Consider the following 16,272-nt stretch of genomic DNA (forward strand, 5'->3'; position numbering starts at 1 on the left):
ATTCTTTCTCGCGAAATAACGAACGCATAAATTGCGAGTATATATCGCCATTATCTGGCAATTACTAAAAATGGATAAATTCGCGATTTTCTTCGGAATGGCGAAAATACTTAATCCGGAACGTTGCGCCAGTTTTTGGCGCGTTCGCGCGCGATCGATCAACCGGGACGGTGTCGGATGTGACGACACGTTTTTGCAAGGGATGAGTTAGAGCCTCGTCGAGGGAGGCGGAGAGCGAGAGAGCATCCAGGCTTTTACTATCGATTGAATCAAGCCGTTTTACACTTTACACGAGCCCGTTCCACCCTCTCGATTTATGCCTCCCCCTTCCGCTTTGTATCTCGCGCTCGCTTTTTAGCGACAGCATCGCCGCGATACACAATGAGAGAGTGTCTGCGTATTCTAGTACCTCGTCAACAATGTCCAGGGCGTGATAGGCCACCTGATAGCCGCGCAAGCTGGAATGATTTCTGCTCTGCCACGACACCAGCACGGAGAAAGGCTGTATGTCCTGGATCGCCAATTTTAATATCAAAGGCGCGGAACAGAAGGCGCGTGGATCTAGATCCAGGAATACAAGTCCGCGTAGCTCCGGCGGCTGCTCGCATCTCAATAGACCGCTGTCCATGTCGTTCATCCTCAGTCCACCACCGCGATTCCGGTTCATCCCGCCGCCGACCAGCTTCTGATGATCGCGCAGCCATTCCCAGAGCTCCTGAGAGTCGCAGTCGCAATGCAGCGGATTTTCTACACGCGAATTTAATGACCACAATTATCTCGGGAAAGAGTTTTACGATCTCGATGTCTATAAGTCATCTTACAATCTAAAAATGTTTTTTATTGCATCATGATAGCTACAAGTCTTGAGGGGCATAAAGATCGAGCACTTGAATTTGTCGCAAATACCGTAACGTTTATTACAACGTGAATTATATCGCGATGCTGTAATCATCTTCGCTGTTTTGTAACATGGCTTTATGTGTTTTACGTTCGTACACTACTATTCGACATCGAAGAGTTTCGCGAGTGCAACTATCAGCGCGGCTAAGCCAAACTCGCTCGCATGCAAAGACATCGGTGGCGAATTTTGCATGCAACCAATTATTTCGCCGACTGTGATTGCTATTGTCGAGTAGAGTAATGTGATCCCTGTGAATGGCACATATGCTTTAAGCGAAGAATATTGTTGAACGTAAGGAAATTTTTCCGTGCAAATTCACAATACAAACAGCCGAATAACAATTTCAAAGTAAATAAATATTTTATGAAATGTGTTGACATACTCGCTGATTTCTAAAAAATAAGAAAGTAAAATTTATAAAAAAAAACATATAATCTTATACATTTAAAAAATATGAAAGTATAAAAGAAACATTATTTTATATATTTTAAATATATAATTATAATTATTTTATATATTTTAAATATATAATTATCTTATACATTTAAAAAATATTACACATAATTTTTTTATAATTTCATAAAACGTTAGCGCGAGATAGATTTTTACAAAAATAACGGATTAAAATTGCACGGAACAAATAAAAAAGTACTTACCCTCGGCCCGTAAACTCCGTATTTGCGTTTCGAGAGGTCGAAAGGCATTCAGTGGTAAGTTTGCTAAGTAGTTTCTACTTAGATCTAAAATCCTGAGCTTTTTCAGCGGCTTGAACGCGTCCGGCGAGATCGACGATATCCAGTTTCCATAGAGGTGCAGCTCGGCCAGACTTTCCAGATGCTGAAACGTGCTCCTTCCCACTCCGCTTATCTGATTGTACGAGAGATCGAGTACTTGCAAAGCCTTCAGGTCAGGCGGGAAGTCCTCGAGCTCTTTTAAATGGTTGTGCGTGAGATTCAGCAATCTGAGGTGTTCTAATCCCCTGAGTCTTTCCTGCGGTAGCAGCTCCAGCTCATTGACACTGAGATCCAAAGTCAGTAGATTCGGAAGATTTCGAAACGCGCTGGGCGACACTCTGGATATCATATTGCTACCCATAAAGAGATGCATCAACGCGGGAAATGCCTCGAAGTCCTGACTAGTAACTATAGTTAAATTTGTCCCGGAGATATGAATTTCTTGTAGAGCTGGATACTTTGCTTCTGAGCTGATTTCGTGTATTCTTACAAGAGGATTAGCCGTGACGTTCAGCCAGGCTAAATTAGGTATATTTTGCGCCGTGAGTGCTACGGCGGGTATTTGCCGGAACTTATTAGCCGCCAGCTCGATTTTCCGCAGCATATTTGAACGCGCAAAGAAATTAGCCGGAAGAGCCTTTAAATGATTATGGCTCAGGTCTACGGATATTAAGCGGGAGAAATTAACGGCGGCGAAACCGTTGAGAGATGTGATATAATTGCTGCGTAGATCGAGCTCTCGTAAACTAATCAATCCGTTCAGCCGCGACATATCCACGTGAGAGAGAATGTTGTTGGCTAGAGAAAGAAATTCTATCGTGGTGGCGTTTGCGAACACATCGTATGGTACTTCCTGGAACCTGTTGCCGTCGAGCTTGACCTCCTTTAGAGCTTCTAGGCCCAGGAACAACGTCGCTGGTAATACCCTAAGTAAATTGTTGCTGAGCAATAGTTTTCCCAGATTCTTGTTCTTCGAGAATATCTCGGCTGATATTCTATGTATCTGCGACGACTCCATCGCCAGATGCTGAAGAGACGGTAAACCATCCAAGGAATTCGCGTTGATTTGACTGAAATTGTTGTACGATATTCTTAGAACTCTTAATCCTGGTATATCTAGGCGATCTAACGCCATGGCAGTGAAATGATTGTGTTCGAGATTCAGCTCGTAGAGATTATTCAGTCCGCGAAAGGCACCGTTCTCGATCACACTGACGGTGCAATTTTTCAAGTTGAGCGTTCTGATTGGTAGCCCTTCCTGGAAGATCTTGTCGTGTAGCACGTTCAGGTGATTATTAGCCAGATCAAGAACGCGCAGTCTTTTAAGGGCTGTCAAGGCATACGGATCCAAGCGGCGTAGACCGTTATCTTGTAAATAGAGCTCCTCGAGTTCGTGAAGCTCCGAGAATGTCTTTACAGTCACGTGACTCAGCCGATTCATACTGAGCTCGAGGAACTTGAGCGCCTGCATCGGCTTGAAAGCGGTATCTTCGATTCGCGAGATGGAATTATTTGTGAGATACAGGCGCTCGACTAGCAACAGGTCACGGAATAGTGGGGCTTGAAGACGCGTCAACCTATTGTGTCCGAGCCACATGATCCTGACCGAGGCTTGGCCTCGTAACGAATCATTGTGCAAGACACCGAGTCCATTGTTGTCCAGTTGAATGGAGACCAAGGAGCTACCGCTGTTCTCGCCGACGTCGTTTGACACCTGAAACACGTCGCCGAGCACCGCCAGGAGATTACCTTGTAGATTCACGTGTTGTAGACTATGCAAGGATCTCAGCGCGCCAGTCTCCATGTCCGTAATGGCGTTGTTCTGCAGATGTAGTTCAAGAAGCGACGGTAACGGTGCGAACACGCCACGTTTCACCTCGGTGATCTGATTATCTTGCAGACGTAACTCGCGCAGCTGCTTCGCCTTGGCAAATGTGCCTACCTCGAGCTCACGGATATTGTTGCCGTCCAATGAAAGTGTCGAAAGATTCTCGCAGTGTTCGAGAAAGTCTCGCGGCACCTTTTCGATGTAATTTCCGCTCAGATGTAGCTGCGCCAATTGACCGAGCGTCACCAGGCCACGCGCGTCGATCCTCCTGATGGCATTCTGCTGAAGATAAACGACCGAGAGACTCGTGCTACCGGCGAACGTCTCCGCCGGTATCTCGAGAATGTTGTTTTCCGCGAGGAAGAGCTCCTTCAACTCGGGCAGTCTTGAGAATACGCCCCGGATATAGTGTATGTGATTATGGCTGAGATCGATTGATCTTAGCTTTTGATTGGCACGGAAGGTTGCCACGTCAAGAAATACGATCTTGTTGTGGCTGAGATCTATGGACTCGAGATCGATCAATGATATAAAGGCATCCTTGTCGACCGACTCCACCGCGTTGTAATAAAGGGAGAGAGTCTTTAAGGACGGACAGCAGCGAAAGCAATTGAGCGGAATGTCCTTGAAATTGTTGCTACTGAGATCGAGGAAGTTTAAGGCGATTAGCCTGGAATAGCCATCCTCCGGGAGCTGAGATACTTCATTCCACGCGAGCCTCAAGGACGTGAGATGCTCTAATCTTCTTAAGGAGGTCATAGGGAACACTCTGATCTTGTTCTCCGCCAGATCTAAATCCTTTAAAGTGGTCTCGAGACCAGCAAAGGCGTATTCCGAAATTTTCATGATTTGATTACCCTTCAGGTTTAGTTTAATTAATGAGAGCCCGTAGAAACTGAAGCTAGGCAGTTCGTAAACGAGGTTAGCTTCCAAATCCAACGCTTTGAGTAGGCTCAGCGTGGCCATAGCCTTTTGAGGTACATGAGGTAGTCGGCCGGATACGAGTGCCAAGGATTCCAGGCTTTTGCTCAGCCGTTGAAAAGCATCCTCGTTTATTTCGCGGATCGCGGAATGCGATATTTGCAAATGCCTAATTTGTGAACCCGCTGGGAAAGCGGCCGATCGTAATTCCTCCACTTTCCGATCCAATTCGTACACGCTCAATGATTGAACGAGCGCTCCTGAAACAATCGCGTGGTATTTTGTTTAAAGCCATTAACATGTTTAGTGAATTATACATCCGTGAAAATAAAAGCTAACTCCTTTTTTACTTATTTTTTTACCAGATTATATATAAAAAATTATCGGTTATAAATCGATGCATATAAATAAAGGAAAATTAAATCATTCCTTAATAAAATATATAATGAGAATTTTTTGTTTAAAAATTAAAAATTAAAAAAAAATGTAAAATTTAGTACAATTTAATAAAATTTAATAAAATTGAATTTTGAATACATTTATATCTGATGAGTTAATATTTCAATATGAGATTGAAGAAATTAATATGTAAGATTAATATGATGTGCAATAATATGTGAGCGAAATTAAGAAATTAATGTAGTCGGATTAATTTAAAATATTGTCTACTAGCTGACATATAAATTATACTTATAAATATTCTTCATATTATATAATATTTATATATTCTTTCAAGTTCTCAAAAATATAATATAAATAAATGAAAATATGTAATTACAATATAATTTAAGTGTGTTATAAATTGTTTGGATACATTCAAAATCAAATTAAGCTACTTGTGATTTGAATATTGAAAAAGTAAAAGTTAAGAATGCATTGCGATTCATTGACCATTTGCACGGAATGCTGAATGGTCTCTCGAGTCTAGTCCTTTTTATTTCGAGAGCCACAGCTGTTTTCTGCTAGTACACCGTTACTCCAATCTACGGACAGTAGCTGTTTCTACTTATGTATGCGAAAGGGGATACATGTTCTCCGGTGATCCCCGCTTTTTGCGTGTTGTATCGTGGACGGTTACCTTCCTCTCCGGCGGCATGTATCACGCCGGACAAAGCGTTCCTGAGGGAGTCTTCGGTAGCACCTGCGCACTCCAGGAACAGACCGCCGTTCTCGAAGTTGTAACACGGACAGCCGGGTATTGTGTCTGGTGGCGGACACTTGGCGGCCCTCGCTTCCTGCGCTGCCATACAAGCCGCCAATATCACCGAGTAGATGATGCGGAAACTGTCCCGACGGCGATTCCGACGATTGTCACGTTCTCTGCACGACGGGGTCGACGTTTGTCGCCACTTTCGCCTGGTCCGCGGCCGCGTCGTCCACATATTATTATTATCGCGCCGCTTCGTTCCCGGCTCGTCCCGATTCGTTCATCGTTTCTCGCACCGACACTCACAGATTTCACCGCCGCGGTTATACTGCGAACAATGCGAAGAAATTTAATTAGATACGTGACGGGAAATTTTGTCATCGTTTTTTTTGTATACATACAATTCGATTTGTCGTTTGATATTCGAATGTTAATATTCCTGAAATAAATATTCGGAAGAATAGCTAGACGTGCGTTTGACAATTTGGACAGTTTTTAATCTGATTTTTTATCGACAGATAAAAGATATAAGACAGATTTTAAATTTAAACTATATTGAATTTAATATCAGCATGCACATCTTGTGCACTTCTCGATAGTAATCTTGTGAACCGGAAAATGTCTAAGAATACACTTAGTAGAGAAAAAGATGTATAAAACGAATAAAGAATCAATATTTCATTTCATATTAAAAATATATTTTTTACATTAACTAATATTTATTTAAATATTTAGAAATTTGTAATTTTGAAACTCACTTAACCGATTCTTGTATCGAAATAATGTTACATCTAAATTATTCGTGAAAATATTACGTTCCCTTTAATTCACAAATAGTTGTGCATTCAGACATTTTCCATTTTATCTCTTTTTTTGTTTTGTTAATAAGAAAGGATTATAAATTTTTTCTAGTTTTATTAATTCTAATTTTCTTTTGCTGTAAATTGTTTTTGCCTATATTTTGTTTTACGAAAAAAATATGGTCATCTTATTTTCAAGGAACAACAAAACATATACATGCCACGTATTTCTCAGACAAACCTCAATTTACAGCAAGGAAAGGTCAGATCCCGCGAGACCGAAAAGCCGACGGGTAACGTGTCCTTAGAAGAAAAAAAAAACTCAACAGGGTCGTTGGTCAACCGGACTAGTCTCAATGTCTCGTTCAAGGGATACTGATTCCGAAGATCATCCCGCGACGGTCGTAATTTAATGCCCGCAGTAAATCTCCGTGGCTCGGGGATGTCGCATACCCGCGTGACCCGTTACGAGATCGGAAAAATATGACCGGATTGGACGGTTGCCAGATGGTGTCTTAAGATGCTCGGTTGCGACACGGGGGAAGGAAGGTCACGTATGTGGGGGACATGATCGGGAATACGAAGTGGTAAATGGGTGTCGATTTCCTTCGTGTGCTACGCCGTGTACAGCCCGTCATTCTTCGAATAACTTTGTTAGGGTCGTGCTTGCAGCTCGAGGTAACGTTAGGTCATTGGCTGCATCGAAGTAGAAAAATCAATATGCTTGCGACTTCTCTCTATGTCGAAAGGGATTTTATTTTTTAATCTGTTTGCGCTTATCGTCCCTACTTAGGTATCCCTCGTAAAATTCCATCCGTTCTAGGCATCGTTTTCTCGTTCGCATCCTCATTAATTAATTCGCCAGATTTTCACGGCAGATATGCAACGCATTATTTCTGCTGAAATTAAGGTAGTTAATTAAATTCTGTACTAATTAGGTGACAGGCTAATTACTGTTTATATTACATGGTTAAATAATATAAAGCTCTAGTTTCTAGTTGTTGAAGAAACAATCAATTGTGTGATATATATAATATATTATAATATCTATATTCTCATATAACATATGATAATATGTATATTCTTATATAACATTATCATTTTTGAATTGTTTCAAAAGTTAAATTGCAAAATTATACGTAAAATAGACGTCTATTTTACATATAGTTTTGCAATGTAATTTTTGAAATAATATGAAATAATAATATATTATATTTAATAGAAATGATAATGTTATATGATACAATCATAACTGATAAATTGTTGAGCGTTTTTTTTTTCATTATTTTTCAATGATGTATTTCTGACAATCTATGTAATCCCATAATTATTCACAAAGTCAGATATATGTTATATATTTGTCGTAAATGTTACATAATGTATATTTAACTGAAAATTACTTTAGGGATATTAGATCTCATTACTTAGGAATTAGATCTCAAAGTTAAGGTATTATATCCTGTGGCAATTTGTAACGCGAGTAACACACAGTCGGTTGATAAAGGCTTGAATTTGCTTTGCCACGAAAATAGGACAGAGTTTAATTACGCGTTACGTGGAGTCTTCATTTACGAAAAACTTGCAAGTGATAACAGAGGCACGAACGAACGAAATAAAATGCTTGCTGTGCTATTATTTCGAAACTAGGTGAGCTTATGTACCATTATAAATTCCAAGAGGTACGCATATCTTTGCGTAATATATTGGATCGGATCGTAAGGTCGAACTTCGTCGTTTGCAAGCAGGAAAGTTGTTCCGCGCTATAACTCCGAGAAGCTTCTATCGTTGCTCTTGTTTCCGAACCAAGAAATCTTTCGTGTACTCGACGTTTTACTCTCGAAAGACTGGCGCAATATTTGCATAGCGCTACGTGATGGTTCGACAGGTTTGAAAATCTACTGGAGAAACAGATGCAGCTACTTTCCTTCCATCGCACGTCTGTGTATTTTAAAAATTACTTTTATCAATGCAGCACACGCATATAGATGCATTATTACAGATTTATTATAAAATATATTTATTATATATTTATTTATTAAATATATTTATTATAAAATAAATTACAGATTTATTATAAAATATATTTATTATATATATTTATTAAATATATTTATTATAAAATAAATCTGTAATATAATGCATCTATTTATAACAAACTTTCGTTTATACTTTAAATAAAAAAATTTCTATTTGTATTCGATTATACAGGGTGACCCATTTTAACTTAGGCAGCCAAATAACTCGAAAAATAAGCAAGATAGAGAAAAATGTTTTAGACAAAAGTTGTATGGTTTCGAGGGGGCCATAAGATGGTATCATTGGTTTGACCTTGAAGAGTCATTTGAAGGTCACGTGAAGGTCACTTCAATTTTTTTAAATGGAACATCCTATATATTTTTGTACATTCTTGTAGCTCATCTCGAGAGCTTTCCAAAACACTATAATTAAGTACATTTTCGTTAAGTACTTTTTGAGTTATGAGGCTTGAAATAATTTCTTAATTTTACATAAACCGTAAAATATCTTGTAAAATATTCATTTTTCGATTACCTTACCTTAATAGTTTTATGTACAAAATAATGAGAGGAATCAATTGGTGTAAAGAAAACACATAGTTGTTTCGAAGAAAAAATATGTAATTTGCAATTAACAATTCCATATTTTTTCTTAAAAACAACTATGTGTTTTCTTTACACCAATTGATTCCTCTCATTATTTTGTACATAAAAGTATTAAGGTAAGATAATCGAAAAATGAATATTTTACAAGATATTTTACGGTTTATGTAAAATTAAGAAATTATTTCAAGCATCATAACTCAAAAAGTACTTAACGGAAAGGTACTTAATTATAGTGTTTTGGAAAGCTCTCGAAATAAGCTACAAGAATGTACAAAAATATATAGGGTATTCCATTTAAAAAAATTGAAGTGACCTTCACGTGACCTTCAAATGACTCTTCAAGGTCAAACCAATGATACCATCTTATGGCCCCCTCGAAACCATACAACTTTTGTCTAAAACATTTTTCTCTATCTTGCTTATTTTTCGAGTTATTTGGCTGCCTAAGTTAAAATGGGTCACCCTGTATATATATATATATATATATATATATATATATATATATATATATATATATATATATATATATATATATATATATCAGGCATTTTATATAAGTTTTCAAACCTACCTCTAAAGTGATAAAGTTGAAATACATAGCGAATTCTACTACGATGTAAATTGCTCGTTAAAGTAGTTGATAAAATAAATTAAATATTAAATTCGAATAAAAGTTTTCGCGATTCATGTTCGCGCTCGCATAATTATAAATTTCAAATCAAATTCGCCAAGTTCTCTCGCAAAAGTTGCGGGATTTTTATTCGATTTTACTTCTCTCGCGACGCTTTGAAAATTTTTACTCTCCTCAGAGGTTTTCGTTTACGCACGTCGTTCGCACGCACGGCTGGATATTCTGGCCACGCGATTCCTTCGCTTCTCGACGTCGTTCGTTTCCAGCGTGCGTTATGTCGCCACTTGGAATCGGCGTTGCGTTCCAACAGATTCCGCGTCGGGGGAGATACAACGAGTCGACCGGCGTTTCCGTTCCGTTCGCCGGCCGTTTGAGATACGCGGCCCAACGTTCCCCAGGCCGGAACGTTCTGGTCCATTACCACCACAGCGAAATTGAATTTCCTCGGGATGGCAGCGCGGCTTGACGCCGCGCGCAAACCCGGATTAAATCGTTGCGGCCGCCGAGTAAACCGCGGCCACTAATGAAGCGTACCGCGTTGAATTTAAAAGATTTCCCTTCCGCCTTCCTCCCTCGCTGCGAGGTCGAGGGCACCGGGAATTCGCGTCCTCGCGCGAAATTGCAGTCAACCGGCTCTTTCGTTCTCCTTCTCTCTTTCCTGAACTACGTCTTCAAGGGAGAAGGAGGAGGCGAAGGTGGCGAGCGGTTGCAACGGATGTACCTATGCATACGGCTCTCCCCGCTTCCCTCTCTCACCCACTTAGGAGAGGACGCCTAACGAGCTTCCCGACCACCCGAGTGCTTTGCAGTTGTTCACCTATTTAAATAAGAACCGCCGATGGTAATGAGAATGCAAATAGCGCGACACGCCCTTACGCGAGCTTCGTCTCACACGCTGGAATAATAAAAAGGTGAGTATCGCGAGCTGCAACCACCCTTATATAAGATCGTAGATGGATGCGTCTGTGGCGGTTGCGAGCATCGCGTTTTCTTGCTTACTGAAGTATCTGAGAACTTAGGATTAAAGCATGAGAATATTTAATAATTCGACTGAGAGGTATAAATATTATGATATATATTTCTCTGTAGATGAAGGAGCTTACAAAGCTAAGCGTTGCACATATCGATTGTAAAATATTGTGAAACGTGTTTGATAACACGTCAGACTTTACGGTCTCTATTTTTAAGAGGAATGTAAGGATTTCCATCGTCAGTCAAGAAAGCGAGAGAAAGAATGGAACCATAGATTTATGGTCGTACAGAATTTGATGCAATTGCAGCGTCTTCAAAAAGAGTCACAAAAAACGTTTAAAGTTTCTCAAAATATCATATCGGGTACGTTTTTGATAAATGCTATTCGAAGACAAACTTTCATTATTTTATCATTTTCATTTTTTTTTAAAAAGATTTTAAAAGATTTTCTATGATCTGTTTTTTTTTTGCTTAAATAAGATGATCGTTTTTTCTGTCACTTAACACATTATTTGTCACTTTATATTTCTAGCTATTCAACTTCTATTTGAAATTTGTTATCTCTGTCTTTTATTTGTCGATTATTAGATCTGGTTTTATGGAAAGAGATAAAAAAATGATAATAATAATTTATACGATATTTGGCAAAAATAAAATTGGCTTCTTTGTTTTGTTATTTAAATGACTAATAAATAATTCATTTCGCGATTATTCATGTTTTTGATGGCACCGAGGAAATTATCTCACCTGAGAAGTAAACTTACGTAACTGAAAACGCGGAGCCGTGATACACCGAAGGAAGCGTGACGAAGTAGATCCGTATTATGAGTTCTAGGGTCATCATGAAATAACATCGTTGAGATCGTTTAATAACTTGTACTTCACCGAGTTCTGTTCTGCCGGCGCATCGAGGTAATATCGTGCAATTTCTGCCCGCGGAAATAAAATGCTTCCCTTCCGAGAGCTTACCGGCTTTAATCGTGCTTCTGTGTCGATCACGCTCCGTAATCTGTGTGATGGAAATCCTTCCGAAACGACTGACGTTAAATCTCTAATTTATCGATCATTAAAAATTGAGCCGCGCACGGGTAGTAGAAGAAATTCAGATCTATTTACGTGCCTAACATAAACTTACTTTTATCTCGAACTCGTAGATGTAACAAAATAACGAATATAACGAATAGATGTAACAAACAGTGCTGCTGAAAATATCTGACAAGTTTTGTTGAACAATTTAACGAAGAAGGTTTTTAAGCGCGAAATATTTTAACGTCAATTTTCCTAAGGAACGATAATCTAAACTTCGCTTTTAGAGAAATCAAGTGCCAATGCTAATTGTTTCAAGTAAAAACAAATTTTCCTTCGATCGATTTCATGTCGACTTTAGTTTAACGTTAATTTTGTCTGAAACTTCTTAGTCGTAATATCGCAAAGTGAAAAGATGCTATCTTCTGCAAGCAAAAAGTTGATTTTATGTTCACTAGAAGATGTAAAATATCTTGTGAAATGTAAAATTAATCTGCGCAAGATAAAAATGCATAGCAAATCAAATAAATCAAGTATTGTACAGTTATTATCTTACATAACGCGAGAAAAATGCATAACAAATCAAATAAATCAAGTATTGTACAGTTGTTATCTTACATAACGCGAGAATTTTCCACTACTTTCGTTGCGAATCGATGGAAATTTTATCTTAACTGTTAACATTACGTGGTATTATTTCTCTTATCTGACATATAGAGAAATAACATTGTGATCTAAAAATATCATTTTTCCATTCTCCATTTTAACGATAATACATTTTTAATATAATTTTTTCATAGATAATCGACATATAATATTTACAACGATTAGCATTGACATATTTGATATATGAGTGCATACGTTATACAGGGTGTCCCGAAATGTCGCGGCACTAATAGTTTTCGAGTTATAAACGGTTGAAAATAAAGGGTTTTTCGCAAATTAAGGCTTATGGGAATAAAATATTAATAAAGTCACATTCTTTAGTTAATTTTAGGTAGAGTTTACTTTAATAGAATTTTAATTTAAGGCTTAGTTAGAAAGATACATGATAACAAAAATTGGGAATATGCAAAAAATAATGATCTCCCTCGACATTTTCGCTGAGGAAAAGTCGTTTTTAAATTGGCCAGAGAATCTGCCTTTAAAATATCAAGCGTTAGTTTCGGAACACCCTGTATAGAAGGTTACGTAGAAAACGTATTTTTAAGTCGGAAAACGCCATTGTTGATTTAATCACTCTGGTTAAATATATCAGAAAAATTCATGCAAAATTGCACGAAACGCTAATCCTTTTTTTCAATCAAATTTCATTTAGTATTTCAACTGGAACTTGAATTTTCCGTTAAACCGCGTTCCTCAATTAAGAAGTCCACGATAAATTTTCGACGAGGTAATTTATTTCAAGTGGAAAATATAAATGACGTTGAAAATAATCTACTTGGAAGAATTCGCGGCTAATATAAGTAAGAGTTAAAGTTTGGATGGTCCTCACGCAACTGGTATAACGGTCGTTTGCTGCCACTCATCTCGTTTTTTTTCACAGGAGAAATTACGTATATCATAATCCCATAAATGCATTGAATTCATCGTGTTTCAACGCAAATATGTTGAAAGAGATTTTTACAAACTCTGCGGAAATTAGTTGCATTTCGAAATATTGTATCTTGATTTTTTTTCTCTAAAATCGGAAGAATTGGAGATCAACGGTACATCTGCGAGTCCGGTCACGAATACAATAGATGGACTTTCAGTGGGAAATAAAAGTGCGGAAAACGTTAAATCGCGACACGTCGTAATCCGTTATGGGCTACTGGTTTTAAGGCGTGCAAACCTGCTTGGAGTACAAAACAACTTGGAATATAAAACATCAACAGCATATAGTCTCGAACACTCTTTCACAGTATCGCTCTCGAGATAAGATGACATGCAGCTAAAATGCATGAGAGCATGGAACGTTGGATGCATCTTCAAAGGAAACTTAACCTTGTTGACCCGACAAAAAAGTTCTTGGCGGTGTAATTAGTACATGGCGCGTGAAACAGCTCTTGGAAAAGCATCCGGACTGTAGATAAGATTTCATTAACCGTAATTAGTGGCTTTAGAGGCTAATTAGCATAGGAATTAAATGACAAATCTTTTCTTGTTCTATTCGTCGATAAATATATCGGGGATCTAGTAAATATTTCGAGAAAGAAAGGGGGGGAGAGAATGTATAAAAAAATATATTTAAAAAAATATTTATTGTGCAAATATTATTATAATGTTTTATTATATTAATTATTATATTATTATAATGTTTTAATTACATTATTTGACTTTTCCTTATTCAATTATTTTTTTTATAATTACAAAGATCAAAAGATGAATATTTTCTTATAAAATGGTTAATGCGATATCTCTTTGTGCATTCATACGTATAATAAAATGATATGATAAAGAGGCATAAAGTTACATCGCTGGCTTTTGCGAATGAGAAAATTTAAATCAGAACATTTTACCTCACATGTTTCTTCTTGGCGTATAAACGTCACGCACTGTCGTGTTGAAATTTTGAAATAGTCAGCGAGGAATACGTAAATAGCACTTTCGAGATTTATATTCATGAAATAAACTAGTAGAGACATATAGGATACAGACACTATATCATTGTATATAAAGCGGAAAGAAAAAAGAGTTTTTTATGAATTTCTTATATTATTATCAATTTATAAGCTCGATAAAACTTATATACAATATTTGTACTAAATAAATTCATACTTTTAAGTACATATAATTAATTTTGTATATTAATCTTATTTTTTAAATTACTCTTATTCTTTCAGTGTCAATATTAAATACTATTATTAAATTATTAAATATTATTTTGTTCCTATAATAAAATATTTATAAAATATAATCTCAGAATAATTATAAAATAGAATATTTTTTTTTGAACATTATATTACAACATACATCATGTCCAACTAAAATAAATTACAGAGAAATTCCTTTTCGTTTCTCTTATACAAGAACTACATTTTTACATCAAAATAACGGATGAGTTTATGTCTGAGTAAGACAAATGAAAATGTGCTGAAAAACAAAGAAATATCAAACATATTGTCTATAATGTTGGACATACATTTCAAGATGTATTTTATAAAAAGCTTTGTTTAAGAGTCACATATAAAATGTATAAAAAGTGTTAATATTTACAAAAATATTATTAAATAAAAATATAAATATAATTTTGTTTTATCTCCATATAAAGCAATCTTTAATGACTTAAATTTTATAAATTGCATATCATGCATTACAATATTCAATATTTTTGCATTCATGATCCGTTTTTATTCGTACATAATAATGATTTAAATAGCAATTATATTATAGGCTTCTATATAGTTGTTTTCATTTCTCATCAAAAATTAATTCCACATCATGATATACTATCGTAAGCGATAATAGTATCATACGATTATTATAACAGAAAAATCTCTATCTTAAAACCTTGTTGCTACCTCCATATACTCATTAAACCATGATACTCATTAGTGATAGAAGATAGTTACCAGCTGCAATATGCTTGAATTATCTATTTGTTTATATATATAAATCGATATACATTATTCAGAAATGAATCCATTCTATATTCATATCCGTAGTATATTCGCATAATAATCGCGCCAACAATATTGCTGTGTAATCTGTGTAAAATTGCTTTAATCACAGCTAAACTGTATTAACTCTAAATCCTTTTAATAATACATATTTTACATCATGATAATGCGATACTCCTACATAAGATATCAATTACCGTAGGACATAATTATTGCTATTTATGACTACATCGAGGCTAATAACATAATGAAATAGTGATATTATATTAATATTTGATATATATTTATATATGTGGATTGAGATTGAATCTTTCCGAGCTTCTCTCGCTTTCAAGCGCGATACATTGAGACAAGTTAAACATGCAGCCTGACTTCTTGAGCTGCAGCGACATCATTTCGCTTCATATTCGTTGGATGCAGTAATTACTACGTGGTGTAATCAAACGCGGTCATCTTCGAGATTATCCGTATACCTGGTATTTTCTCATGAGCAGGAAATGAAAGTGCACCTCCGTTGATCGAGGAAAGTTTGGCCGGACGCGAATCGAGAGAATATATCGACTGATCGATCGCGCAATAATCTAGCGAGCGATAAGTTTTATTAAGCGGTGTAACTTTCGTGTTCCTCGTGTTATATAGATCATCGTGTTATATCAGATGTGAGCACACACGGGATAAGCAAATTCGGTTTACGAAAAGAGGTTCGGCGCGAATTTCGCGATTCCGATCGGGCATGAAAGCCGACCGATGGGACGATCCAATCTGCTTGTAAAAGCAGAAACGCCGTGCTGTGAGGTCCGGTCCTCCCTCGTAAATCCGGGTAGGAGCCGCAATCTCGATGGATTACGTACACTCCGCTGCTATTTTACAATGCGACAGGGAGGTGAACTCGAAAAGGGATACCCTTGCGACTTGCTAAGTCCACGGATGTGTGAACCTTTCTCGCCTTCGTCTCCGTCGTGTGTTTTGACAATAAATTTCAAGTCTCCCGGCGCTCGTCGAAAACATATTTCCCTCGCTAACCGACGACGTTAACCGCGAAACCGGCAACGGTGATGATCGCTTTTCCAACGCGAGCACGTAATGCGG

General features: G+C 37.2%; 1 protein-coding gene across 3 annotated transcripts in view; it reads right to left on the reverse strand.

Annotated features, from left to right (window-relative positions):
- LOC145969999 (uncharacterized) overlaps positions 1 to 16,272 on the reverse strand; it is a 164,298-nt gene that overhangs the window by 2,408 nt on the left and 145,618 nt on the right. For all 3 annotated transcript variants that reach the window (XM_083096355.1, XM_083096348.1, XM_083096364.1), the window contains 3 exons: positions 5,463 to 5,859; positions 1,558 to 4,644; positions 410 to 747 (listed from right to left, as the gene is read on the reverse strand). In XM_083096355.1, the coding sequence (XP_082952481.1) occupies positions 410 to 747; positions 1,558 to 4,644; positions 5,463 to 5,766 (3,729 nt within the window). In that variant the 5' untranslated portion in view covers positions 5,767 to 5,859. The remainder of the gene's footprint in view (positions 1 to 409; positions 748 to 1,557; positions 4,645 to 5,462; positions 5,860 to 16,272) is intronic.

This window comes from Camponotus vicinus, unplaced genomic scaffold (assembly GCF_025532165.1).
Source record: "Camponotus vicinus isolate PSW18456_S1 unplaced genomic scaffold, iyCamVici1.0 SCAF_1, whole genome shotgun sequence".
Classification (NCBI taxonomy): Eukaryota; Metazoa; Arthropoda; class Insecta; order Hymenoptera; family Formicidae; genus Camponotus; species Camponotus vicinus.